The following is a 25,247-nucleotide window of genomic DNA, read 5'->3' on the forward strand; positions in this document are numbered from 1 at the left end:
AGGTACTTTCCTTCTGTATCTGCTGGGCTTTAATCTAGGTTTGTGCTCACTGAGATAACCTTATTTTTTCTCTTACTCTTGAGAGGTTTTTTTGTTTGCTTTCTGTGTATATGTCTAGATTGGCATTTTTTTCATTTAACACAATCGAGTAGAGTAGTTTATCATTATTTAATTTTCTGGCTCCTATTGTTACTATTAAGAAATCAGCATTTATTTACCTTTTGTTTCTTTGTAGGTATCTTGCTTTTTTTTTTTTCTTCTGGCTGATGTAAAAATCTTTATCTGTGGTGGTCTGTAGTTTTTTAATTGTATGTCTTTATTTCTTTTGCTTTTGATTCGTTAGGCCTTTGTGACTTGATGTGTTTTACCAATTCTGAGTCACTTAACCATTACCTCTTTAAGTGTAATCATTTTCCTTCCCTTCCCTCCCCTCCCCTTCTCTCCCCTCTTTCTTTTGAGGCAAGGTCTTGCTGTATAGTTCAGGCTGGCCTCAAACTCATGACAATCCTCCTGTCTCAGCTGCTTGAGTGCTGGGATTACAAGTGTGTGCCACCACACTGGGCTCTTTTTGTTTATCTGTGCTCTTTTATGGATAATTTCTTCTTGCCTTTCAGTTTCCGAAGTATCTGTTTTGTTATTTCTTATTGACTGTTAACCCCATTTAATTCTTAATTTTTCTTACTGCCTTTTAAAAAGTGTTCCTTGCAAGATAATTTGAAGCTTTTTATTTTTTTAATAAATTTTTTTTGCTTGTTTTTTTTTTTGTTGTTCTGGGTATTGAATACAAGGGTCTTGTGCCTGTAAGCAAGTACTGTACCACTGAGCTATACTGTACCCACAGCCTTTTTTTTTTTTTAATGTATACACATTTTAACAGCTGTGCCTGATAATTCTGGTATCTGAAGTGTTTATGAATTTGCTTCTACTGTTTCTTGGTTGTTGCTCATGACTTTATTTCTTTTAAGGTTTGTCTTGTGTTTTGCCCCTCATAGTCCTTGAAAAATTATTTATGAGGTTTCTTCAAGATCTAGGGTGTAGGTGTTCTTCTAGGCAAAATTTTTATTTGCTTTCTTCTAGTGCCTAGAGATTTTACCTCTCTGATACTAATTTACTGAATTTGTGATTCATTCTCCTATCTGTCTCTCTCTCCCCCCTCTCGGTTTATTGTTTGTTCCAGCCATCGACAAATATTTATTTGGGTTGTCTTTAACATTTCTCAGGGGAAGCTGTGACCCATAAACTACCAAGGCAAATTCCTTGCAGCCCTTAGGATGTAGAATATTTTTCTTCTGGTTTACCTTTTTCCTGAGAGTGTAGGCTAACTACATAGAAGGCTCTGCTGGAAGTGGGACTTGTTTCCTATTCCTGTTGAAACCTGTACCCAGATTATGCTTTGGCCTGTAACTACTTGATACCATGGTGCCCTGGAAATGGAAATTCAGTATCTGCAGGTGCTCTTAGGGCAAGATATGATTTTGATGCTTCTTCTACTTGTCTCCCCTCCCTTCCCCTCCCCTTTACTGGGGATTGAACCTCAGGGTCTTTGCACTGAGCTACATTCCCAGCCCTTTTTGTTTTTAAATTGAGACATGGTCTTTTGCTTAGTCACTAAATTGCCAGGATGGGCTCAAACTTGGGATTCTTTTGCCTCAGCCTACTAGAGTGCTGATTACAGACACACACCTATTTGTCTTATGTTCCTAATTTCGCTTAAATTTTGCCCTACTTGATATTTTACCAAATCTTTGGTCATTTTAATGGCCTTTAAAAATGTTTTCTCTGCTTCATGTGGTGGCACACACCTATAACCTCAGCACTTGGAAGCCTGAAGTAGAAGAATGACCACGAGTTCAAGGTCAGCCTGGGCTACATAGTGAGTTCAAGGCCAGTCTGAACTGCATAAGGAGACCCTGTCTCAAAAAACCAAAAAAGGTTTTCCTTTAAATTTATAGTTGCTTTCTAAAGGATGGTTGGTTCAAACATCCTAGCTTGCCATTTTTCCAGGTATGATTTGACATCTTTTTTTTTTGGTACTGGGGATCAAACTCAGGACCTTGCGCTTGCAAGGCAGGCGGCGGAACTACTGAGCTAAATCCCCAGCCCCATGATTTGAAATCTTTTAGCCCTTGGCAGATATTTATTGAATATATGGCAGAATGATTATAGTTTTAGTATCTTAGTTTCAAAGATTCATTCACCCATATCTTTAGCATATTTTGATTAATGGATATCACAAGAATTTTGGAGTCTGAATTTAGGCTCTTACATTTGGTGGGTAAGAAGGTAGATTTTGAGGAGTTCTTTATTTTTAGACTCACGGACTAAATATGTTTGTCAGGATCATTTGGTTATTTTTTTATTTTCTACAATGAAAATAAAAGTTAAGTAATTCTTCCTGATAAAAGGATACATATAGATTATAAAATTTGAAATTTAGCGAGTTGCAGTGGCACATGCCAATAATCCCGGCATTCTGGGAGGCTGAGGCAGAAGAATCACAAGTTCCAGCCTACCCTTGGCAATGTAATGATTTAGTGAGATGCTGTCTCAAAATAAAAAAAATGAGAAAGCAGTGAGGTTGTAGTTCAGTGTGAAGGCCTAGGGTTTAATCCTCAGTACTCCCTCCACCAAAAAGTTCAACAGTTCACTCACAAGAGGTAAAACAAAGTCCTCTGCAGAAGAATATTACTGAAGAGTATAGTAGTCAAGTATTTTTAGACCACCTTTTCTGGATAGTTTTCTTCATTTCTGTTGTATTGATTTATTTAACCAATATCTAATAAACATTTGTATTCTATAAATAGTACTGTAACGAATGGCTTTGTACATACTTGTGTGCTTTATGCATTCTTTCTTTTAGATAAGTTCCTAAATTGTAGTCATTGCCTAAATTGCTGAAAGGTGACTAGCAGTTTGAAAGATCTAATTTCTGCATACACTACTAATACTGAATTATATCATTTATAGTCTTTGGCAGTGAGAAAAATACTATTTTAACTCAAGTTTCTTCACCAGTGATATTAACATCTTTTTATGTTGACTTTTTCAGTTTCATTGTTAATGCTTGTTTGGGTTCTTTGACTTTGTTGAAATTACTGATGGATAGGAGCACATTATTAAATTGCTAACCCTTTGTCATTTATATCGTCAACAACATTTTTGCCTGTTTGTAATCTCGTCTTATAACTTTGTGTTTACTTTTACCAGTGAGAAGAAAATTTGAAGTAGTCAAATTTATCAGTATTTTTCCTTTATGACTTTATGGGTTTTGTGCTATTCATAGATGTTCCTGTATGTTTTATATTTTTAATGTTGTGTTTGAAAAGTCCTTTATCACTACAAGGTTGAAAAAGTTTATGTTTTCTTATGATTTTTATATAGCCCTGTATAATAGGACCTCTATTTTTCCCTTTTTTCTAATATCTTTACAGATAGTCTTCTATCTTATCAATAAACTCCTGCTAATATTAATGTGCTCTGATCATGAATTATTTATCCATATTATATGAATCTGTTTTTGAATTCTTTATTTGGTGCCACTGGTCAGTATGCCCACTCCTATTCTCTTATTATTATATTGGTTAGTTAATGTAACTTGTGGTGTGTTTTCATTTCTAGTCAAATTTCCTTGATACTCTTTATCAAAAATTATCTGGCTAATTTTCATCATGTTTCCGAGTGAACCTCAAAATAAATTTGTAATGTTTGACCAAAACAGCCCCCCTCAAAGAGAAAGAGAACCTACATGACTACTATTCTGCCGGAAAATTCTTTGAAAAGCCAAATGTAAAACAAAAACCTTAAATTCTTTAGAGAATTTTGGTATCTGTGCAATTTGAATCTAGGAACATGGCATCACCATTTAGTTTCAGTCATCTTTTATATTGATTTGTGAAGCTGTATAGTTTTCTTCACATGAATTTTTATATTTCTTAGGTTTACTTAGTATTTTGCAGATTTTTTTTCTTTTCTTTTTTCTTTTTTTTGCTATTTTGAGTCTGCTTTTTCATTATGTGCTATAGCAGATTATAATTCTTTTATTGTATGTGGGAGCTATTGATTTTTTTATACTTATTTTGTATTTGGCCATCTTACTGAACTTTCTTATTTGTCATAGTAGTTTTTCAGTTGATTTGCTTTGGGTTTTTTTGTGAATGTTTATATCATCCAAAATGACACTTCAATTTGCTGTAACATTTATATCTCATATCTTGTACCTTATCACATTGGCTAAATACTGTTGAATATATGTGTTACCCCTGTCTAGTTTGTAACTTTAATGAGATCTGTAGTGTAATGTCATTAATTATACTTTGTATTGACTTTTGAAAAATAAATTTTATTATTAGATTTGCTAATGTTTAACTATGTTTTCACTTCTAGAATAAACCATGCATAATTGTGCTGTATTATTCTTTTGATATTCCATGTTTGTTTTGGTTGCATTTATTTTAGATATTTTGCATATAAAGTATAGTATAGTTAGACTAGAATAGAGGGTGTAATAAGCTCTGTGCCAAAGTCATGAGACAGTTGTCTTTTGCTTTTGGGGTGATACTGGGAATTGAACCCAGGGCCTTTGCACTGAGCTACATCCCCAGCCCTTTTTTATTTTTATTTTGAGACAGGATCTTGCCAAGTCCTTAAGTTGCCTGGCTGGGCTGGATCTTGTGATCCTCCTTTCTCAGTATCCCACACTGCTGTGATTACAGGTGTGCGCCACCACACCAGGCTGGGGCAGTTGTCTTAATTCTTTATTTACCTACAGCATAGAAATGGGATTGCCTGTGTAGGATTGAGAATATTTCGAAGTTGATTAATTGAACTCTACAAAGTAATCTGCAAATGCAGTTAGGTAAATACAGAATCATTAAAATGTTATTGTGTAGAATTCGAATAAACTATTAACTCAGGTTTCTAGATGGGTAATACTCCAGTAATAATGTTGTTATGCTCCCTGTAATTGGTTTTAGAAAAAAAAAAGTTTCTTTAACATTCACCTTATATTCTCTAGATTTTAACCTGTTCCATGTTTTGGCAATATCAGATTACCTTTCTCATGTAAATTTTGTGTTTCCTTTGATGTTTTCCAGCGGCGAGTAGAGCAACCCCTCTATGGTTTAGATGGCAGTGCTATGAAGGAGGCGTCGGAGGAGCAATCTGCTCTACCAACCCTCATGTCAGTGATGCTAGCAAAACCTCGACTTGACACAGAGCAGTTAGCACAAAGAGGAGCTGGCCTCTGCTTCACTTTTGTATCAGTAAGTACAAAGCTGAACTTACTCAAATACTTTTCATTGTCCTGGAATTCTGTGATAAAGTTGGATTAATTATTTTAGTAGCATTGATAGCATTTTTCATTCTTTTCTTCTTCTAAAGAAAGATACTATATTATACTTTTACTCATCATTCTTGATTTAAGCTCTTGAGGGAGTATGCTTTGTCAAAGTCTCAGCACACAGCTGGAAGGAAAGTATAATATTAGATTGACAAAGAGGTAAAGAGAATACAGATTGAATTCACTGTGACCAAAACTTTTGTATAATTAAAAATAGTTTCCAAATCTCAGCCATCAATTAAATAAGCTAATATTCAAATACAGCACAATTTTAGTAGATAGGTAGGCATTCTACAGAAAGGTTACTGATCATTTCCCCCGTATGATATGTGGACTGCCTACACACTTGCCTTCTTGACCTTTTGAGGTGTTGGTATGGTTATTTTTGTCAGAATTATTTGGCTACCTGTTTGTTCCTTTCGACTTCTTTCTTTTTTTGAAAACTAAGATGGGGGGAGTTGCTGAGGATCTAACCCAGAGGTACTCTACCACTGAGCAATACCTCTAGCCCTTTATATGTTTTTTATTGAGAGAGTCACCCTAAGTTTGCCACCCTGGCCTCAGACTTGGAATCTTCCTACCTCAGCCTTTTGAGTAGCTGGGATTATAGGTGTGTGCCATTGTGCTCAATATTTGAATAATATACAGTCTTGACTCTATTGGGTTTTTTTTAAACTCCATTTTAATTTGCGAAATAATAATATATAATGCATTTTGAATCAAATTTGTTACTTTTCTTGGTGTCTGTGTCTGTTTTTTGCCACAAGGGTGGAATAAGAAGACTGAGCATCATTCATAATTAAAGTCACCACTGATTGCATCCTCATCACTGCATTTCCTCCACTTATAATCTAATAATTTCCTGTGTTTGCCTTGTGGATTATTCTGAGTCATTCACCACTGTGCACTGCATTTCAAATGGCAGTAAAAATGGTGGGTGGTGTCTTAAGGAAATGAAATAAAAAGAATAAAATCATTAGGAAATCATGTGCATTATTTGGAATATTTCTCATAGTTATTGTAGTTTTACCTCAAGAAAGCGATGGGAATTTTTTTAAAAGTCTACAAAATTATTTATTCGTCAAAGGAATGAGGAAAGTTGTGTATGAAGATACTATATAATTTTATCGTTGAGGCACAAAAAGATTTGACCAATATAATATTGTGGGAGGTCCTTGACAGCAGTTTGAAACAATTTTTGTAAGAATTCAGTAGTTCTCTATAGTACTGTTTTAGAGCAGTGATGGTGAACCTTTTAGAAGCGAATTGCCCATACTGCAAGCTAAAACCCACTTACTTATCGCAAAGTGCCAACACTTCAGTTAAACCTGAATGCTAAGGTTTTAGTTTAGAAAAACAACTGATATGTGATGCTTGGCTGCTGGGACAATTTGGCCTCTGTGCTAACAGGGCGCTCTGTGTGCCCACTGCAGCCTGCATGCCATAGGTTTGCTATCACTGTTTTAGGGAATGTATATGTTTCATTGTGTGTTTATTATTCACTGATTTTCATTAAACCTGCATCTTAGAGGGTTGTTTCTCCTTTTATTCTGTCATTGCCTTAGAAATGACCTCCTTTTCACTTGAGGGGAACCCTTCGGTTATTCTTATTGTATATGTATTTACTGAGTGCCCACTGTTTGTTTGTTTGTTTGGTACTGGAGATTGAACTGAGGACATTGTGCTTGCGAAGCAGGCACAGCACCACTCAGCTAAATCCCCAGCCCCCAAGTGCCCACTATGTGATGGACACATAGTTAAATACACAGGATTTTGATCAGTGGGAAATCTATCCCCTAATGTAAAGTTCCCATAAAAGGTATATTTATCTTTTAGGCTATCAGAGGAGTTGCAGATACTCTAGGTAGATTGTTCTCACAGAGCAGAGGAACAACAAAGTGATCGTGTATAAAGTAGGAATGTGAAAACAGTATGAAAACCAAAGGGTAAATTCTTTGATACCAGTCTCTTTTTCTCAGCAATTCCATCCTGGACATGAGCTTAATAATATAAAAAATAAGTAGAAGTGAAAGCACTGACTTTAATATTCAACAAATATTATGAATCAGTGGATAAAGATAGAGGTTACTTAAAAAAGTGGGCAGAGGACAGCTTTATGGGGAAGAGAAAATCAGGTGGCTAATAACATGAAAAAATGCTTAATGTGGGCCATAAAGAAACACAAAATGAAAAAAAAAACACTTCTGACGTATCATTGGCAAGGACTCATAAATTTGTTAATTTTCAGTATGGGCGATAGAGACACACATAACTTTATTTTATTTTATTTATTGATTGATTGATTGATTGATTGGGTACCGGGGATCAAACTCAGGTCCTTGTGCTTGCACAGCAAGCGGTGAAACCACTGAACTAAATCCCTGGCCCCACATGTAACTTTATATTGACTAGAAATTAATCATTAAGACAAATTGGTAATATATCTCAATGATAAGTTGATAGACGTATAAATTTTGTTCCCATAAAACTACAAAGATGTTGGGCCAGGGATTTAGCTCAGTGGCACCGTGCCTGTCTCGCAAACGCAAGGTCCTGAGTTTGATCCCTGGTACCAAAAAAAAAACCTACAAAAATGTTTGTTTTGTACAATTTGTAATTGGAAAATCTGGAAGCAATTTTCCTCCACCTATGTTCCAAAGGATGTGAGTTTCACATTGCTAAATCCAGGGATCAGTTCTTAGAGCTCATCTCACTCGACTCATTAACCACAGTTGGTCATTGTCTTCTCCTAGCACGCACTCTTCACTTGGCTTCCACTCTTGTAGTATTTTCTCACTTCCCCATCTCTAAACATTGACATGACCCAGGGTTCAGATTCCATTTCTACCTTCATTTTCTACTTATTCTTGTCTCTGCTGTTAAAACCTATCACATACATGCACGGGACTTCCACATTTATATCTGTAGTCAGATTTCTGGCCAGAGTTCCAGACTTGTATAGTCAGTTAATTGTAGTCCTCTCCTCTGTCTAACAAGCCTATCAGATTTAACCTGTCCAAAACTGAATTCCTCATTCAGTTCTCCAAATTCAAAATCCTTTCCTCCCATAGCCTTCCACATCTTAATTTGTCAACTCTTTCCTTCTGTTTCATGCTAAAAAGCCTGGAGTCACTGTCATCTCTTCTCTTTATATTATACTCTAAATCCAAAGCCATCAGCAAATCTTATTTTACCTTCAAGATATAGTCAGAATTCTACTACTTATTATTTATTTTTATTTTTTGGTACTGGGGATTGAACTCAGGACCTTACGCTTGTGAGGCAGGCAGAACCACTGAGCTAAATTCCCGGCCCTCTACTGCTTATTCTTTTCACTACTACTGCTGCAGTCTAAGCTATTGTCTCTCAATGAGATTTTGGCTTCCTAATTGGGCTCTTTGCTGCTTCTACAACTTTTTCTTTTAACCTGTTCTCAACAGAGCATCATGATAATTTTTTTGTGTGTGTTTTGGTTTGCTTTGGTTTTTGAAACAGGATCCTGCTATTTAGTTCAGGCTGGCCTTGAACTCAATATGTAGCCCAGGTTGGCCTCAGACTCAAGGTAGTCCTCCTGCCTCAGCCTCCTTAGTGCTGGGATTGTAGGTATGCACCACCACTCCCAGCTCCATGTTAATATTGAAACATAAGTCCAGTCATGCTCTCTGATCTCCTTTTCTCCCCAGGTTCCATTCACACTAGCCACCTTGTTTCTTCAGCCTTGTGCTACCTCAGTGCCTTTACACTTGCTGTGTGCTTCCTCAGTTCTTTTTGGTTTCTGTTTAAATATACCCTATTTAAAAGAACTTCTTTGACTCTACTAAATAAAATAGCAACTTCTCCCTGTCTGTCCCACATTTAGCTTTTATGCTTTGCTTTGTTTTTCTCTTTAGTTTTATCGCCTACTGATGTGCTGTAATGTGTGTTTTTGTCTGACTTCCCCCCACTGGGATGCTCCATCAGGTCAAGGACTTTGCTTTGTTCACTTCTGTATCTCCAGTGTCCCGAATGGGATTTGCTCAGTGTAATTATATGTTTCATGCATTGATAAATGCATTCTTTTGGCTGGGCATGGTGGTGTACACCTGTAGTCCCAGCATTCTGGAAGCTGAGTCAAGAGGATTGCCAAGAATTTGAGGCCAACCTAGACTACCTAGCGAGACCCTGTCTCAAAAAAAAAAAGCATTCTTTTGAAGAGAGATTGGTTAAATGAATTATAATACATTCATGTGATAGAATGCTATACAACTGACAAATAAGATAGCTGTATATATGCTAAAAATGAACGATTTCTGTGTATTGATTAAAAATGCCAAGTGGAGCTGAATGTGGTAGTAAATCCCTCTAATTCTAGCACCCAGGAAGCTGAAGCAGGAGGATCAAGAAAGAGTTCAAGGTCAGCCTGTGCCACATAGTGAGACCCTTGTCTCAAAAATACCCCCCCCCCAAAAAAAACAACAGCAGGTGGGCTGGCATGGTGGCTCACTCTTATAATACCAGCTACTAGAGAGGCTGAGTCAGAAAGATCACAAATTTGATTGTATGCACATTTTAGTTTTCTACTATTTTTCTTAAGAACCTCTAATTATACTACTAGTTAAAGGTTTGAAGCCAGCCTGGGCAATTTAACAAGACTGTCTTAATGGGCTAGGATGTAGCTTAGTGGTAGAGTTCTTGCCGAGTGTGTGTTAGGTCCTGGTTTCAATCCCCAGAATAGGGTTAGAAGGAGCAGCTGGCATAGCTCTTTTTTACTCTTCTTTTTTGTTTGGCATAGTATTAAAAGTTTAATTGGGAGATGGGGGGGGTGCGTGCTGGGAAAGCAGAAACCCAGGGCTTTTGTATGGGTAGGCAAGCACTCTACCATTGAGCTACATTCTCAGCCCAAGAGTCTGATCTTTCTGTGTTTAAAATTACTTAATTTTATGTTTTAATGTAGCAAATTTGTTTTTAAATCATAGGCACATAATTTTCTAAACAGTAAAATTAGACATTTACTCTTAGCCACAAGAAATGGGGAAGAGGGAAATTCCTTTGCATTCCTGAAACAGTTAACCACTGTTGAAAGTTCAATATTTCTTTTTGGAGACAGGATCTTCCTGTGTACAGGCTGTGAACAGCTTGTAGTTCAAGCTGGCTTCACTCACAGTAATTCTTCTGCCCCAGCCCTCAGCCTCCTGAGTGCTAGGATTACAGGTGTATGCCACCATGCCTGGCTGACAGTTCATATTTTATTTATTTATTTATTTATTTTTGACAGTTCATATTTTAGATTTTCTAGTGATTGCTATTTTAACTTAAAATAATGTTATCCATTTAATCTACTTTTTGTTTTGTATTTTGTTTTGGGTTGTTTTGGTATTGGGAATCAAACTCAGGACCTTGCGCTTGCAAGGCAGGCGCCGGAACCACTGAGCTAAATCTCTGGCCCTGTTTTTTGTTTTTTTGAGACAGGATCTCGCTATATAGCTCAGGCTGGCCTTGAATTCACTATGTAGTCCAGGCTGGCATCGAACTCCTGACAACACTCCTGCCTCAGCCTTGAGTGCTGGGTTTACAGGCATGCGCCACCATGCCCAGCCATTTAATCTACTTTAAACAAGATTTATTTACTCCCCATTATGAAAGATAAATTTAACATATTCATAATGTTTACCCAGCCATTCACTTACATCTTTCAATTTTTAAATTATTTTTAACAGTATGTGTTACTTGGTTTGTAACTCTAACACTAGATTTTTCTCATCTCTGTTATTCTGAGATTTGTGCACATGAAGGAGTATTTAAGTATTTTGATTATTTCATTGTTGAGCATTGCAAAGCTGAATGGTTACATTGAACTGAGAAGAAAACAGATGGAATCAGCTGTGACTGGACAGAGAATTGTATTTGTGAAGTCTGTGGCACTCTCCAAGCCCTTTCCCCTTCCCCATGCCCTACCTTCTCTTTACCAAGCTCATTATCTCCTTGAAAACTGTATCTTTTCTCCCCCTCCTCCTCCCTTTCTTCCTTCTTTTTCTTTCCTCCTTTCCCTCCCTCCCTCCATCCTTTTCTCCCTCCGTCCCTCCCCTTTCCTCCTTCTCCTCTTCCTCCTGTTCCTTTGGTAATCCTCCTGCCTCTGCCTCCTGAGTGCTAGGATTACAGAGGTGTGCCATCATGCCCGGTTTAATTTGCTTTTTTTATGCTGAAGTATTTAAAATACATTTCAGAATTCTTAACCTCCTATCTAAATAATTTTAAGAGGCATTTTCCGTAAAAGTATTAACATTTTGCTAGGTACCCACATTAACACTGTCTCACTGAAGTCTTAGCTTCTATTTTAATGTAAAATAGAACTTTTCCTCTCATCTGTGCTTTTTAAAGTTTTTTCTGTTTATTGTTTTTTGTTTTCTGGTACCGGGGATCAAACTCAGGACCTTGCGCTTGCAAGGCAGGCATAGCGCCACTGAGCTAAATCCTCAGCCCTTATCTGTGCTTTTTAGACTATGCTGACATAAGTTTTAGAATGTCAAACTAAATGCCTGTTTTTTTTCTCATTAACAATGTTAATTTTAAATAAAATTTTAATTTTTAAACTAGGAAATTGACAATATTAGCTTCATCAGATGGTGACAGATAACTTGCACTTCTTTGATTAACCTTTTAACCTTTTAGATTTCTATTTTTTTTATTTTTTTATTTTTTTTGGTACCACGGATTGAACTCGGGTCCTTGCGCTTGCGCAGCAGGCGGCGAAACCACTGAGCTAAATCCCCGGCCCTAGATTTTTATTTTTTATTTTTTTGTGCTCAAATCTTTTATTTGCTAAGTATGCACTGTACCACTGAGGTGTACTCCTAGCCCTGGCCTCGTAAGACTTTCAGTAGTAAATGTAAATCATTCTTTTGGTGCCCAGTTGGTCAGAGATTTATTTATCCTTTCATCAGTTGATAGCCATTTGAGTTATTTCTACTTTTTGGCTGTTAGGAATAATGCTACTGTGAATTCATGCACAAGTTTTTATATACATATTTTTCTTTCTCTTTTTTTGTTTTGTGTTTGTTTCTGAGACAGGGTTTCACTTTGCAGTCCAGGCTGGTCTTCAGTTCTTTTTTTTGGTACTGGGGATCGAGCTCCAGACCTTGCACTATCGAGGCAGGCAGCGGAACCACTGAACTGAATTCCCGGCCCTTGGTCTTCAATTCTTGATCTGCCCACCTCAGCCTCCTGAGTATTGTGATTACAGGCATGTGCCACCATGCCTGGCCACATGGGCTGCTTTCTCCTTCTCTTCCTCTTCTTCCTCCTCTTCCTCTTTCCTGTTCTTCCTCCTCCTCCTCTACCCACCTCCTCCATTACTGGAGGTTTAACCCAGTGCCTTTACACTCAGTCACATTCCCAAGCCTTTTATATTTTAAAATTTTGAGACTGGGTCTTGCCCAAGATGTGTCAAACTTGGAATCCCCTTGCCTTAGTTTCCCAGAAGGCCAGGATTAGAGGCATGTCGCTTGTCACCGAGTTTTGGAGGGCTGGAGTCTCCTTCTAGTGGTGGTTTCTAGATTCTTTCCATCCTAAACAAAGAATTGGTCAAATAGCAGCAAAACGTGGCAAGGTTTTACATTTATTAAAGTTATGAAAAGAAACATGTTCCCCCCAAAAAGAAATAAGTTCCGCATAATAGGTTTGGGCCAACTAAAAGTAGGAAAAAAAGTAAACTGCATGGTGAGAGCAGACCACTGTGGCAGAGAGCACAGTGGGCACAAGGAAAATAGCATTGTCTTTTGTATCCCCCACTCCTCAGGCTGACATCAGGGTCTACTGTTGATGGTGGACCTTTGAGAGCTGTCAGTGATGCAGCCTGCTGTGGCACACATACCATAGGTTCCATTACTAGTAGGCCATCCTGTCAAAAACCTGCTGTAGATCTAGGGAGAAGATCTGAAGATAGCACTCTCTGATGGGTTCCAAGTGCAGGGCTTTAGGAAATATTCTGTATCTGTGTCCTGGAACTCTGGTTGACAAGTCACATCCACTCCCCCAGCCAGTTTGCTGTACCTCAATCTCCTGTCTTACCACTGTGCCCTGCCACCATGTTTTTATTTCTTTTGGATATACACTGAGGATTGAAATTGCATGGTTATATGGTAGCTATTTTTAGGAACTGCCAAACTGTATTTGTACCACCTGGTCCACTTTACATTCCCATCAGTAGAATATTCCAGTTTCTCCATGTCTTTGCCAGTACTGTACTTGTTTTTGTCTGTGGGTTTTTTTTTGTTTTATCTTTTATACTAGGGATTGAACTCAGGTCCTTGCACTTGCAGGGCAGGCAGCAGCATTACTGAGCTAAATCCCCGGCCCATGTCTGTGTTTTAATCTTAAGTTATCCTAGTGGATGTAAAGTGACATATTATGGTTTTGATATGCATTTCTCAAATAACTTATTGACATTGAGTATTTCTTCATTTGCCTATTGACCATTTGTGTATTATTGGAGAAATATCTGTTCAAATCTGTTTTTAAATTGCATTCTCTATTATTGAGTTGTAAGAGTTCTTTATATAGTCTGATTATAAAACCCTTACAAAGTATATGACTTGGACTGGGGATTTAGCTCAGCGGTGGTGCCCCCTGCCTCACAAGCATAAGGTTCTGAGTTTGATCCCTGGGACCAAAAAAAAAAGACTTACATTACTTGTATAGTAGATAGAAAATATATAGAAATCTGGAGAGAATGTATGATAATGAAGGCATTAGACTTAATTTACAAGTACAGTGGCCCAGGTGGCTAGGTTGGCAAATAATGTTCTCATTGATTACATTCTTCATAATCAGTGACTTCTTGGGAGAGTGGCAGCTCTCACGGTTTTCCAGTTTTCAATTTCTAGTGTTTAATATAGAACCAGGCACAGAGGACCACAATTAATATTGAATGCTTAGAATTAGCATTTTTTTATATCAAGGACCCAGGTTGTCATGTTAGGTCCTCATTTTTTTTCCCCCAAGTACCAGGAATTGAACTCAGGACCTAGTGCAGGCAGGCCTGGCGCCACTGAGCTATATCCCTGGCTCTAGGTCCTCATATTTGTGCAGTACATTTCAAAAGCATTCTTTTCATTTGGATTTCTTATTTCCAGACTGACTCGTTTCCTCAGTTAGCTTTTGCATTTTTACTTGTCATTGGGGCACTTATAGAGGTATTTTTACAGAAAGATTTTATTTAGAAGCATCCCATTAAATTAGATACTAGTACTCTCAGTTTGTTAGAAGGAAACATAGAACCAGAAATGAGCATATGTAGAAGACAGTATTATCACAGGCCATCTATCAAAATCTGGAAATTTGCTGAGTGTGATGATACACACCTGTAATCCCAGCACTTGTGAGACTGAGGTAGGAGGATTGTCGTGAGTTTGGGCCACCCTGGGCTACATAGTGAGTCCAAGGCCACACTAAACTACATAGTGAGACCTTGTCTCAAGCAAACAAAACAAAACCCCCTAAAAGAAATTCATAAAAGAGCTTTTCAATCAGTCATTTGACTCTTCTTAGCTCTTACTAAAAATACAGTTCAAACAGTCATATGTGTTTAGAAACAAAGATGGGAAGGAAAAGATTGTAAGAGCAATCTAATGATAACTGAAGGAGACCACATCTTTGTATCATGGTATAGTGAAATACTTGAGGCTTGTAATGATGACTCTTAACTAATAAGAAAAGTTTAGATTGCTGTTTTTCTTTTAATCACAGACCTGGCTTTTAATCATAGCTTTACTACTTACCGGCTGCATAAGTTGTTTAATGGTCTCTTTGAAACTAGTTCCTCTCTTTTGACTTTCCAGAACTCATCAGTCTTACCTTTTCCAGTAGTGCCTTCATTCATATTCTCTACCTGGAATGGCCCCCATCATCTCCTGTTTTGACCGATTACCTTCAATTCTTAAGCTTCAAGGTTCACCCCTGAGTCTAGATTATAGATTATATTATATCTTTGTGGTGTGCTCCTATGAGTACTTCTCCTAATTGTACTTTTGCATTTATTGTGATTGTACATTCAACAATGTCTTTCAACAAATATTTATTGGGTACTTAGTAAATCTTGTCTTGAGTTGTAAATTTCATTAAGGTAAAAAGACTGGTGGTTTGTATTTATTTTCTATGGCCATGTGCTCCTAGCACCTAAAAGTGTTTGGACATAGGTAGTACTCAAAGGAGTCTGGCATGGCGATGCACACATGTAATCCCAGCACTTGGGAGGCTGAGGCAGGAGAATCACTGTAAGTTTGAGGCCAATCTGAGCTACATAGTGAGTTCAAGGCCAGCCTGAACTACATAGTGAGCTCCAGTCTCAAAAATAAAACAAAGTAATTTTTTAAAAACCTCATAGGTAGTACTCAGTAAGTATTTACTGAATGAAGACATAAAGATGATGGAGTTAGTAATACTGTCTACCTTACAAAGCTCTACTGATCCTTCAATAGAATCATATGCATGAACTCTTTAGCTTGCACACACTATGGTTGTAACAGTCTACTCTGGTCCTTGAGAACTGTTATTGTAGACACAGACAACCACGTCCAGTTCACCCACTTTGACTATTTCTGTGTAGGAACCTAATGTCTCTGATTTATATTTTATCTGTAAAATCATCATCATCATCATCACCATCATCACCACCTTATAGGATTTTATAAGGATTACATGTGACAATGACATTGAAGCATTTAGCTTATAGTGATTCCTCAATAGATGATGATTTTGCCATTGTTAATATGGTAATTAGTAAAAATAATAATCAAGAGCCAGGGATGGTGGTGCACACCTGTAATCTCAGAAGTCAAGAGGGTGAGACAAGAGGATCACTGTGAGTCCAAGGCCGACCTGGGCTATATAGTGAGTTCAGGGCCAGCCTGACCTACATAGTGAGACCCTATGTAAAAAAAAAAAAAAAAAAAAAGAAATGTAAAGAAAATATCAAAAATTCACTTTTTTTTTTTTTGCAGTGCTGAGGATTGATCCCAGGGTCTTATGTGTACTAAGTGTGCATCCTGCTACTGAGCTATATACCCCAAACATCTAAAATTTACATATATGTAAACTGTGTTCACTGATGAGGTAGTAGAACTGTATTTCCATTATCCCATGATCCTCAAAATATCTAGCACTCCCTAGTTATATATGTGAAGGGTCATACTATATTAAGTAAAATTGTATCTTGTTTTTTTTTTTATGGCAGTCTTTTTTTTTTTTTTTTTTGGACTGGAGATCAACCCCGTGCTTGCAAGGCAGGTGGCAGAACCACTGAGCTAAATCCCCAGCCCCCCTTGTTTTTGTTTTTTTTTAAAGGACTACTAAGAGTATATTCCTGAACAGATGAATTATATTAAACCAAACCATATAAATTTAAAAAACCTTTAAGGCTGGGAGTTTATCTCAGTGGTTAACATGCACAAAGTCTTGGGTTTGATCCCTAGTGCTAAAATAAATAAAAGTTTAAAAATAAGAAAATACTGTAAGCTGGGTATGGAAGCATACTCTTGTAATCCCAGCTAGTCAGGTGGCTGTCAGGAGGATGGTAAATTTGAGTCCACCCTGGGCAACTTAGGATAATCCTGTCTCAAATTGAAATTTTAAAAAGGATAGAGCCAGGCCAGGAATAGTGGCAGACATGTGCAATCCCAGCACTTGAGAGGCTGAAACAGGAGGATCACTGTAAATTCAAGGATAACCTGGGCTACATAGTGAATTCAAAGGCAACCTGGACTACATAGCAAGACCCTGTCTCAAAAAGAAAAAAGGATGGAGAAAATTCATACTAAGTAAATCTTGAAAGCAGCCTATATGTCCATCAACAGATGAACAGATAAAGACAATGTGGACTTTATACACAGTGGAACTACTCTGCCATAAAGAAGGATAAACTTTTGTCATTTGTAGGAAAACAGATGGCACCGCAAGACTAATTTTAAGTGATGTAAATCAACCACACAAGCTTAAACATCACATGGTTTCTCTTACATGAGAAATTACAAATAAAGAGCAAATTAAAAGATAGGTAACAGAAAGTAGGAGAGATAGTTCTCTTTCAGATGGGAAGGGGATCAAGAGATGGAAGAGGAGGGGAGGGGAGAGAAAGAAAATGAAAAAAGGAATTAAGATGTGTTGTGTACATATATCAGCTCCTCACAAGGAATGTAAGCATTGTGTACTGTAAATATGTACTAATTTAAAAAAATGAAAAGCCTGAGGATGTTGCTTAGCATTTCTTAGGCTCGGTTTCTAACACTGGGGAAAAAAATGAAAACAAAACCAATATTGGAGATCAACCCAGAGTTTTAGACAACTGTGTATTTTCTAGATAATGCTTGTGTGCTTAGGAAACTGTCCTGAGTAGTACTTTGCAGTTCTTTCTACCTGGACTCTCATCTCTGTGCCTTGCCTTTTCTGGCGAAACCATACTAAAACACAAGTGAAAACAAGTTATGACAGAAATAATGCCTGTTTTTTCTAATTTATATATTAAAAATTTTATTTGTAAGCATTTGATACTTTAAAACTTAGTGACAGGAACACGGTCTAAGCCACTATATCCAGCCCTTGTGTTTCATATTTGACTTGTTTTACTTACATCTTGACCATATGACCCTGATTTCTGATTTTCATCAAAAGGGATTTGTTTAATACAAAGGTAATTGCATTCATATAAATGTTTATGGAAAAAGATGTAAAACCTTTCTGTGATTGGCAGTGTACCTTTATTATAGGCTCAACAAAACAGTCCCTCTTCTACGGGATCTGGCAACACAGAGCATTCCTGCAGCTCCCAAAAGCAGATCTCCATCCAGCACAGACAGACCCAGGTAGGTCGGGGAATTGATGAACAGTGGATCAGCTTGGGGATAAATCTCACTGTAGAGAAAGTCTTCTCTTTATTTCTTTGACCATACTTCATCAGTTGTTATGTACTCAGAACTTGTATTAGGAATATTTAAAGTCTTCTGGATGTTATTTTTAATGTTTGAGGCCTTGCTTTACCTTTTGGATGTATTGTAGCAGAAATGATTATACCTGGGGCTCTGGTCCTAGGTTCTAAATTGGGCTCTGCCACTTTAACACTTTCGTCTTCCTAGGGTTCAGCTTGTTTTAGTAGCAGTCATCTGTTAAAAAATAAAAGTGGTTGATTTTAATTACCTCAGACAATGTTTACAAAATCCTTATCAGAATGGTGCTTAGAGTAGGCTTTCAGTAAATGTTAATTCCCTCCTTTATGACTTTATTTATTCCTTATGCCTGCTTACTTACTTGTTAAGACCTAACTAAACTTCTTTGAGATGTGCTACACCAACGTAATTTCCTCCTTAAAAGCACTCTTCAGCAGTTTTAAATTTAAGGAATGTTGTGAACATTTACAGTTTATAATTGAGAAGGAAAGTAAATATATCCTACATATGTAGCATTGAATTAACTAATAGTGTATTAGGTGTTACTGCACCCTCTTTTGGCACTGTCTGTGTTGCTTTCAAGACAGGATGCTTGGCAGTTTAGAAGTTTTAATTTTATCTGTATCTTCAGCATTTGGACAGTCAAATAGACTTAGTTGAGCACTCAGGAAACTTCATCTATCCACTCTGATTGCTCCTTCTTTCCACTAGATGGCATTTTTGTTGCTTAGAGATTTGGGCTCTTGTCTCTTCAGTTCCTTTTTTATTCAAAATTAGTTTCATTTCTAGAGTACTATGTTTCTGTATTGTTCAATGCACCATAGTTTGAGAATTTGTATATTTGATTTCAGAACATAGTTTTGAAGTGTGGGTGCAGTGTAATAAAAATGTGATGACATGTAATAATTTGAGACTAATCTTAAATTTGTTTTGCCTTTGTCTCTATAGTCTGACCTCACAATAGAAAAAATATCTGCACTAGAAAATAGTAAGAATTCTGACTTAGAAAAGAAGGAAGGAAGAATAGATGATTTATTAAGAGTAAGTATTAAAATGTAAGAGATTTTATAATAAGCATTAGTCGTTATGTATATTTGGATTATATGCATATTATGGAAATAATTACTCCAGCCAGATAACAAAGTTAAACAATAAATACTTCAATATTTTTTTTAATCTGAAGAAATAAGAGTAGGAGCCAAAATCATACCTATGTTCTAAACACTGTTCTTAAGATGGAAATCTTTTTTTTTTGATACTAGGGATTGAACTTGGGTCCTTGCGCTTTCGCAGCAGGTGGCGAAACCACTGAGCTAAATCCCCAGCCCAATGGAAATCTTATATTGTGGTATTTTAATATTTGAATTTACACTAGAGAAATAAATAGGTGGAGTGTTAAATTTTATCCAGAACTGTAGGAATGAGTATAAAATGTTATTTTCACATTTCAGAGAGAACCCCTGTGGGCCGGGGATTTAGCTCAGTGGTGCCACCGCCTGCCTTGCAAGCGCAAAGTCCTGAGTTTGATCCCCAGTACCAAAAAAAAAAAACAACCAAAAATCAGAGAGAACCCCTCTAAACTTTAACCAGTTTCTCTCGATGATAACATCTTGCAAAATCACCACCACAGCATATACTGTACATTGGTACAATCAGGATACAGAACATTTTCATGAATCAAGATCCTTCGTGTTATTCTTTTATAGCTACATCCACTTCCTCTTATCCTCACTTCCTCCTTAACCTTTGGCAACCACTAATCTAGTCTCCATTTCTGTTATCATTTCAAGAAGGCCACATGTGTGGAATCATGCAGATACAACTTTTGGGGGTTGGCTTTTTTTTTTTCCCAGCTCATCACAGTTCTTTGGAGATTATACACTTTCTTGTTCTGTTCAGTATAATTTGTGTGGTTCTTGGCTTCTGTTTCATGAATGAGTCTTTGCATTTTTGTGGAATATGACAGTCAGTATTGGTGATGTTCCCTTTTCTTATTTAGAAATATATTCTTGGGCCAAGGATTTAGCTCAGTAGTCCCACCACCTGCCTCGTAAGTGCAAGGTCCAGAGTTTGATCTCCGGTACCCAAAAAAAAGAAATGTATTCCTTAGGCCAATGTTTCTTTGCTGTTTTGCTTGCTTGCTTTTTTCTTTCTTTCTTTCTTTCTTTCTTTCTTTCTTTCTTTCTTTCTTTCTTTCTTTCTTTCTCTTTCTTTCTCTTCCTTCCTTTCCTTTCCTTTCTTTCCTTTCTTTCCCTTCCTCCCTTCCTTTCTTTTTTTCTTTCCTCCTTTCTCTCTCCCTCTCTCCCTCTCTCCCTCTCTCCCTCTCTCCCTCTCTCCCTCTCTCCCTCCTTTCTTTCTTGTACTGGGGATTGAACTCGGGACCTTGCGCTTGTAAGGCAGGCATGGCACCGCTGAGCTAAACCCCTGGCCCTGTTTTCTTTCAATTTTGAGGCTAGCAGTGTATACACTAGTACTTGTCTTGTATCTCCATTGTTTGCACATTTACTTGCTTAGAATTGCTCTTACTGATTTTTGTTGATTTGGGTGATGGTTGAGTCGCCATCTAAGATTTATAATGAGATAGCTTGTAGATGTGAACAATACCTGGCCAGATTCCAGTATCTGGTAGGATTCTGTCTGGAGTAGCTTTGTTGGGCTGAACAAGGTTCATAGGCTTATTTTTCTCCTTCCTAACCTGCATAAAGATTGTAAGGATGATAGAGTTATCTCTGTGGCATAGTGCTTGCCTAACCTGCCTGAGGCCCTGGGTTCCATCCCTAGCACCAGGAAGAAAACAAGGAACAACAAACAAAAGATTGAAAAGGTAGAAAAACTTAAATCCTAACTTGATACTGCTTCTTGGGTTTAAAAAAGTATCTGCTCTAGGAAGTAGTATGCTCCCTTCTACTCCCTTTCTAGTGCATATTCATATTCTGTCTTTCTCTTCCTCTCTCCTCTCTCCATTCTCTCTCCTCTCTCTCCCAGGTTTAAACACAGCATACTAAGACCTACTCTACTACTGAGCCATATGTCTGCTTGTCTTAGGAAGGCTGTAGTCATTTTATTTGGATATAGAGCAGTACTAAAGGAATAGATATGTGAAGAAGCAAGACAGGGAAGGGTAGCTGCTAATTTTTGTAGTTGATTGTGTTTCTGATCTGGAGGATAGGCAGAGAGGGAAGGACAACAAGTTCTTATATCTCCTTTCAGGCAGGCATGAGTCATTCACTGGAGTTTTTCCATTTCATTTGAGATACTAGATATGGCTGCATTAGGGGCTAGTAGCCAGTTCCTCCCCTCCCCTCCCTCTCCTTCCCCTCCATCTCCTCCCATTCCCTCCCTTGCCTTCTGTTGCCCTCTCTTCCCCTCCTCCCCTCCCTTCTTCTCCTCTTCTTCCTTTTCTCTTTGTTAGCTCCTATTTCAAATATGAACTCCTAGACATCATTTTTGTCAGAAATCACAAAAATTTACAATTCTTAAACCTGTCAGAGGTTAATTCTGTACATTTGATAACAGATTTTATAGGAACACTCACTTTCCATCACTTCTCGGACTTTTGGCTAAGATCAAGCGTAGGAACACTCACTTTCCAAAAGTAGATTGAATTTCACTTAAACACTAGATTATTTTTTGGCTTATAGATTCTTGGGTATGAATAGTTAGTCACAGTTATCTAAATGTTGTTACACTTAGCCTTTGATAATGTGGTCCATAGGACTCTATAAGAAAACCTGAAAAACTGATAGGAAGAGTTACACTTATTTGGAAAATAAAAGCACTTGGGGATTTCCTGTTTTACACAGGGTACTTTTAAAAATGAAGCTAAAAAGTCTCAAAAATTGAATGTACTGTAATATCTTGCATTTGTGTCCTTTTTTGTTCTTGTTTTTTGGGGGAGACAGAATCTCACTATTCCAGGCTGGCCTTGAATTCACTATGTAGTTTAGGCTGGCCTCAAACCCATAGCAATCCTCCTACCTCAGCCTTCCGAGGGCTGGGATTACAGGTGTGCACCACCATGCCTAGCTCTGTTTGTGTGTTTCAGAAAGAGTTCATATCACTTGATTTGGAAATAAGAGATATTTTTTCATAATTTAAGGAAGTTATTGTAAAGTAACACTATTTACCCAAAGAGTAGATATCTTTTGGTTAACAAAACAAGAATAAATTCAGATGTTGCAAGCCAAAATTGACCTTGGGTTAGTGGTTCTTTCCTTCTCTGTTACTGTAGGAGACTTGATTTTTTTTTTCTTTAAGTATTTAGCCCATCCAGTAGGCTTCTGAAAACAGCTAAATTAGCTATATAATCAGTAGAAAAACATGCCTTTTGGTAACAGAATTCATTATTGATAACTAAATAATAATATTACGAGTAAAAGGGATGAATCGTTTACCTTTTATAAAGATATGATTTCTCTTCTCATTGAACCTAAATTTTGCTTTTGATTTAACAACAGATTAAAATTATTTTTCTCTTTCCTTAGAGATTCTATTAATGTAGCTTCCTTGGTACTAATTTAAGAAATATTTTTCCATTGAAGGCCAACTGTGACTTAAGACGGCAAATTGACGAACAGCAAAAGATGCTAGAGAAATACAAAGAACGATTAAATAGGTGTGTCACAATGAGCAAGAAACTCCTTATAGAAAAGGTTAGTGAATAATGGTGGCCTGACCGCCACATCCTGAGATACTTAATGTGTTTCATTGTGTGGCTCCTTCTTACCTGAAATGAGAATATTGAAAGGTAAGGCTCTTTAGGAAACCACCTTTTGTGATTTGACAATTAGAATTTTTTCTTTGTGTGTACAACAAACCAAACCTCCAGAGTGACAGTGTGGGACATGTTTTCTGACTGTTCGTTGCTTTGAGTATGATGCTGACAGCTTATCCTACTTGAGTTTATTGGTCTGTTGCCTCTGTGCCCCTGCCACTCTCTCTTCATTGTGCGGGGACCAAATCCAGGACCTTATGCAGGCTAGTCAAGCAATCACCAAACCACACCCCTAGCCTGAGATATTGCTCTCTTAAATTCATATGTAGTTCAGGTTGGTCCTTTTTTTTTTTTGCAGTACTGGGTATTGAACTCAGGACCTTGTGCTTGTGAGGCAGGTGTGGTGCCACTGAGCTGGCCTTGAACTCTCAGTGATCCTCTTGCCTCAGCCTCCTAAGTGCTAGGATTACAGACATGTGCTGCCATGTCACCTCAAACACTATCTGTTGATATCTCCTTTGTTGATTTATTTCACAGGGCTGGGGATTGAATCTAGGACCTTTGCACTGCATTCCTAGATTTTTTTTTTTGAGATGGAATCTCACTAAGTTGCACAGACTGGACTCCAACATGCAATCCTCCTGCTTCAGCTTACCAAAGTGCTGAGATTATAGGCGTGCACTGCTGCTACACCCAACCTGATGTCTCTTTTATTAGAGTAACTGATTAGTTGTAGCTTGGCTTTGATGGTTTGATGCTTATTAGTTGCAGTTTCTTGGAAGTTTTAAACAAGCAGTGCTTCCTGAAGACATTAATTTAAAGGTTATGAGCTAGAAGTTTTGAGAGACACAGGTGGTTACTTTTCTTGAAATTGTTGGAGTGCTGTTAAAGTGATAAAGAGCACTTGTCTTTCATTGAAAGTGAAATAGATTGTTTTACTGTCCTTGGAGATACTAGGAAGAACTACTTTATTCATCAGTTTTATAGGAAGGAAACTACTTTTTTCCCATTTTGATAAGAATAAAAAATAATAAGGCTAAATAATACTAGCATATACTTATTCCGAATCTTTGTCTAGAGTTTGAGACACTTCCTGAAATCAAAATAGATTCAGCCAGTTGTACCAAACTCTGAACAACATAGTACAAAAAATAAACATAGTGCTGTCTCTTGAATTCTCATAGAAAATTAGAATTTTCTATTTGTTAGGAGTAGAACATAATTAAATTTAGATTTATATCCAAAATAATTCAGTTTTCTAAATACAGAATATTTGTTGAATATCTGGTATACCATTCTGGAATATAAGGAAACATAAATAAAAATGTGACCACAGCTTGGGAGGAAATATTTGTAGGTTTACCTTCCAGAGAATTTATGTTCCAAATCCATGAAGATTCCTATAACTTAATAATTTAAAAATGTTAAAAGTGAACAAAATACCTTGAATGACACTTTATAAAAAAAAGATAAATAAAGATATGCATATGGCCAACATACAAAAAGATTTCTCAACATTACTAGACATCAACCAGATTCAAGCTAAAACCACAGTTAATTATCACATACCCAGCAGAATGGCTAAAGTAAAAACATTGAGAACATCAAATGTGGTGTAGATGTGTTGGCAGCCCAGCTCCTCACACTAATGGGAATGTAAAATATTACATCGACTTTAGAAAACTTTTTGGCAATTTCTTATTAAGGTAAATGATATGTAACCAGTGGCTCAGCATAAGGTCTGTTCCTGGTATTTACCCTAGAGAAATGAGAGTAAATGTTGACAAAAGACTTTCACAAGAATATTCAAAACAGTTTTATTGAGAGTAGCCAAATATATCACAGGTGTCTGGCAGCAGGTGAATGTATAAACAAACTGGTGTGTTCACACCATGGAAAACTACCCAGTAATAAAAAGGGATGAACTCATACATAAGATATGTGTATCTAAGAAACATGAAACACTGCTCTCACCCTCAGAAGGCTCAGTCTATAGGGAGTGAGGGTGGGGAATAAGATACATTCATATGCACTAAAAAACCTATTAAAATCATCAGTGTATTTAAGAAATTCACTGAAGGAAATCAAGGACAGAGGACTCAATGAGGATTTAAGCTAGAAGAAAGTAGAAAAATGTGTTCTAGGCAGAAAAACTGTAGATATAAGTTGCCTGCCAGTTAAAAGTATATAGACTATCTCAAGTAAGTATCATCCGAGTCTTATCTCACAGTACTTTGTTCTTTACCCTCAAGTTCTTTATCACAAATTTAATTATAATTAC

General features: G+C 37.2%; 1 protein-coding gene across 6 annotated transcripts in view; it reads left to right on the top strand.

Annotated features, from left to right (window-relative positions):
• Tlk2 (tousled like kinase 2) overlaps positions 1 to 25,247 on the top strand; it is a 127,296-nt gene that overhangs the window by 55,311 nt on the left and 46,738 nt on the right. For all 6 annotated transcript variants that reach the window (XM_004868583.4, XM_004868587.4, XM_013067068.3 and 3 more), the window contains 4 exons: positions 5,094 to 5,261; positions 18,076 to 18,171; positions 19,201 to 19,293; positions 22,794 to 22,904. In XM_004868583.4, the coding sequence (XP_004868640.1) occupies positions 5,094 to 5,261; positions 18,076 to 18,171; positions 19,201 to 19,293; positions 22,794 to 22,904 (468 nt within the window). The remainder of the gene's footprint in view (positions 1 to 5,093; positions 5,262 to 18,075; positions 18,172 to 19,200; positions 19,294 to 22,793; positions 22,905 to 25,247) is intronic.

The sequence above is a fragment of the Heterocephalus glaber genome, unplaced genomic scaffold (assembly GCF_053883595.1).
Source record: "Heterocephalus glaber isolate CG9 unplaced genomic scaffold, H.glaber_assembly_v1.0 deba00001124, whole genome shotgun sequence".
NCBI lineage: Eukaryota > Metazoa > Chordata > Mammalia > Rodentia > Bathyergidae > Heterocephalus > Heterocephalus glaber.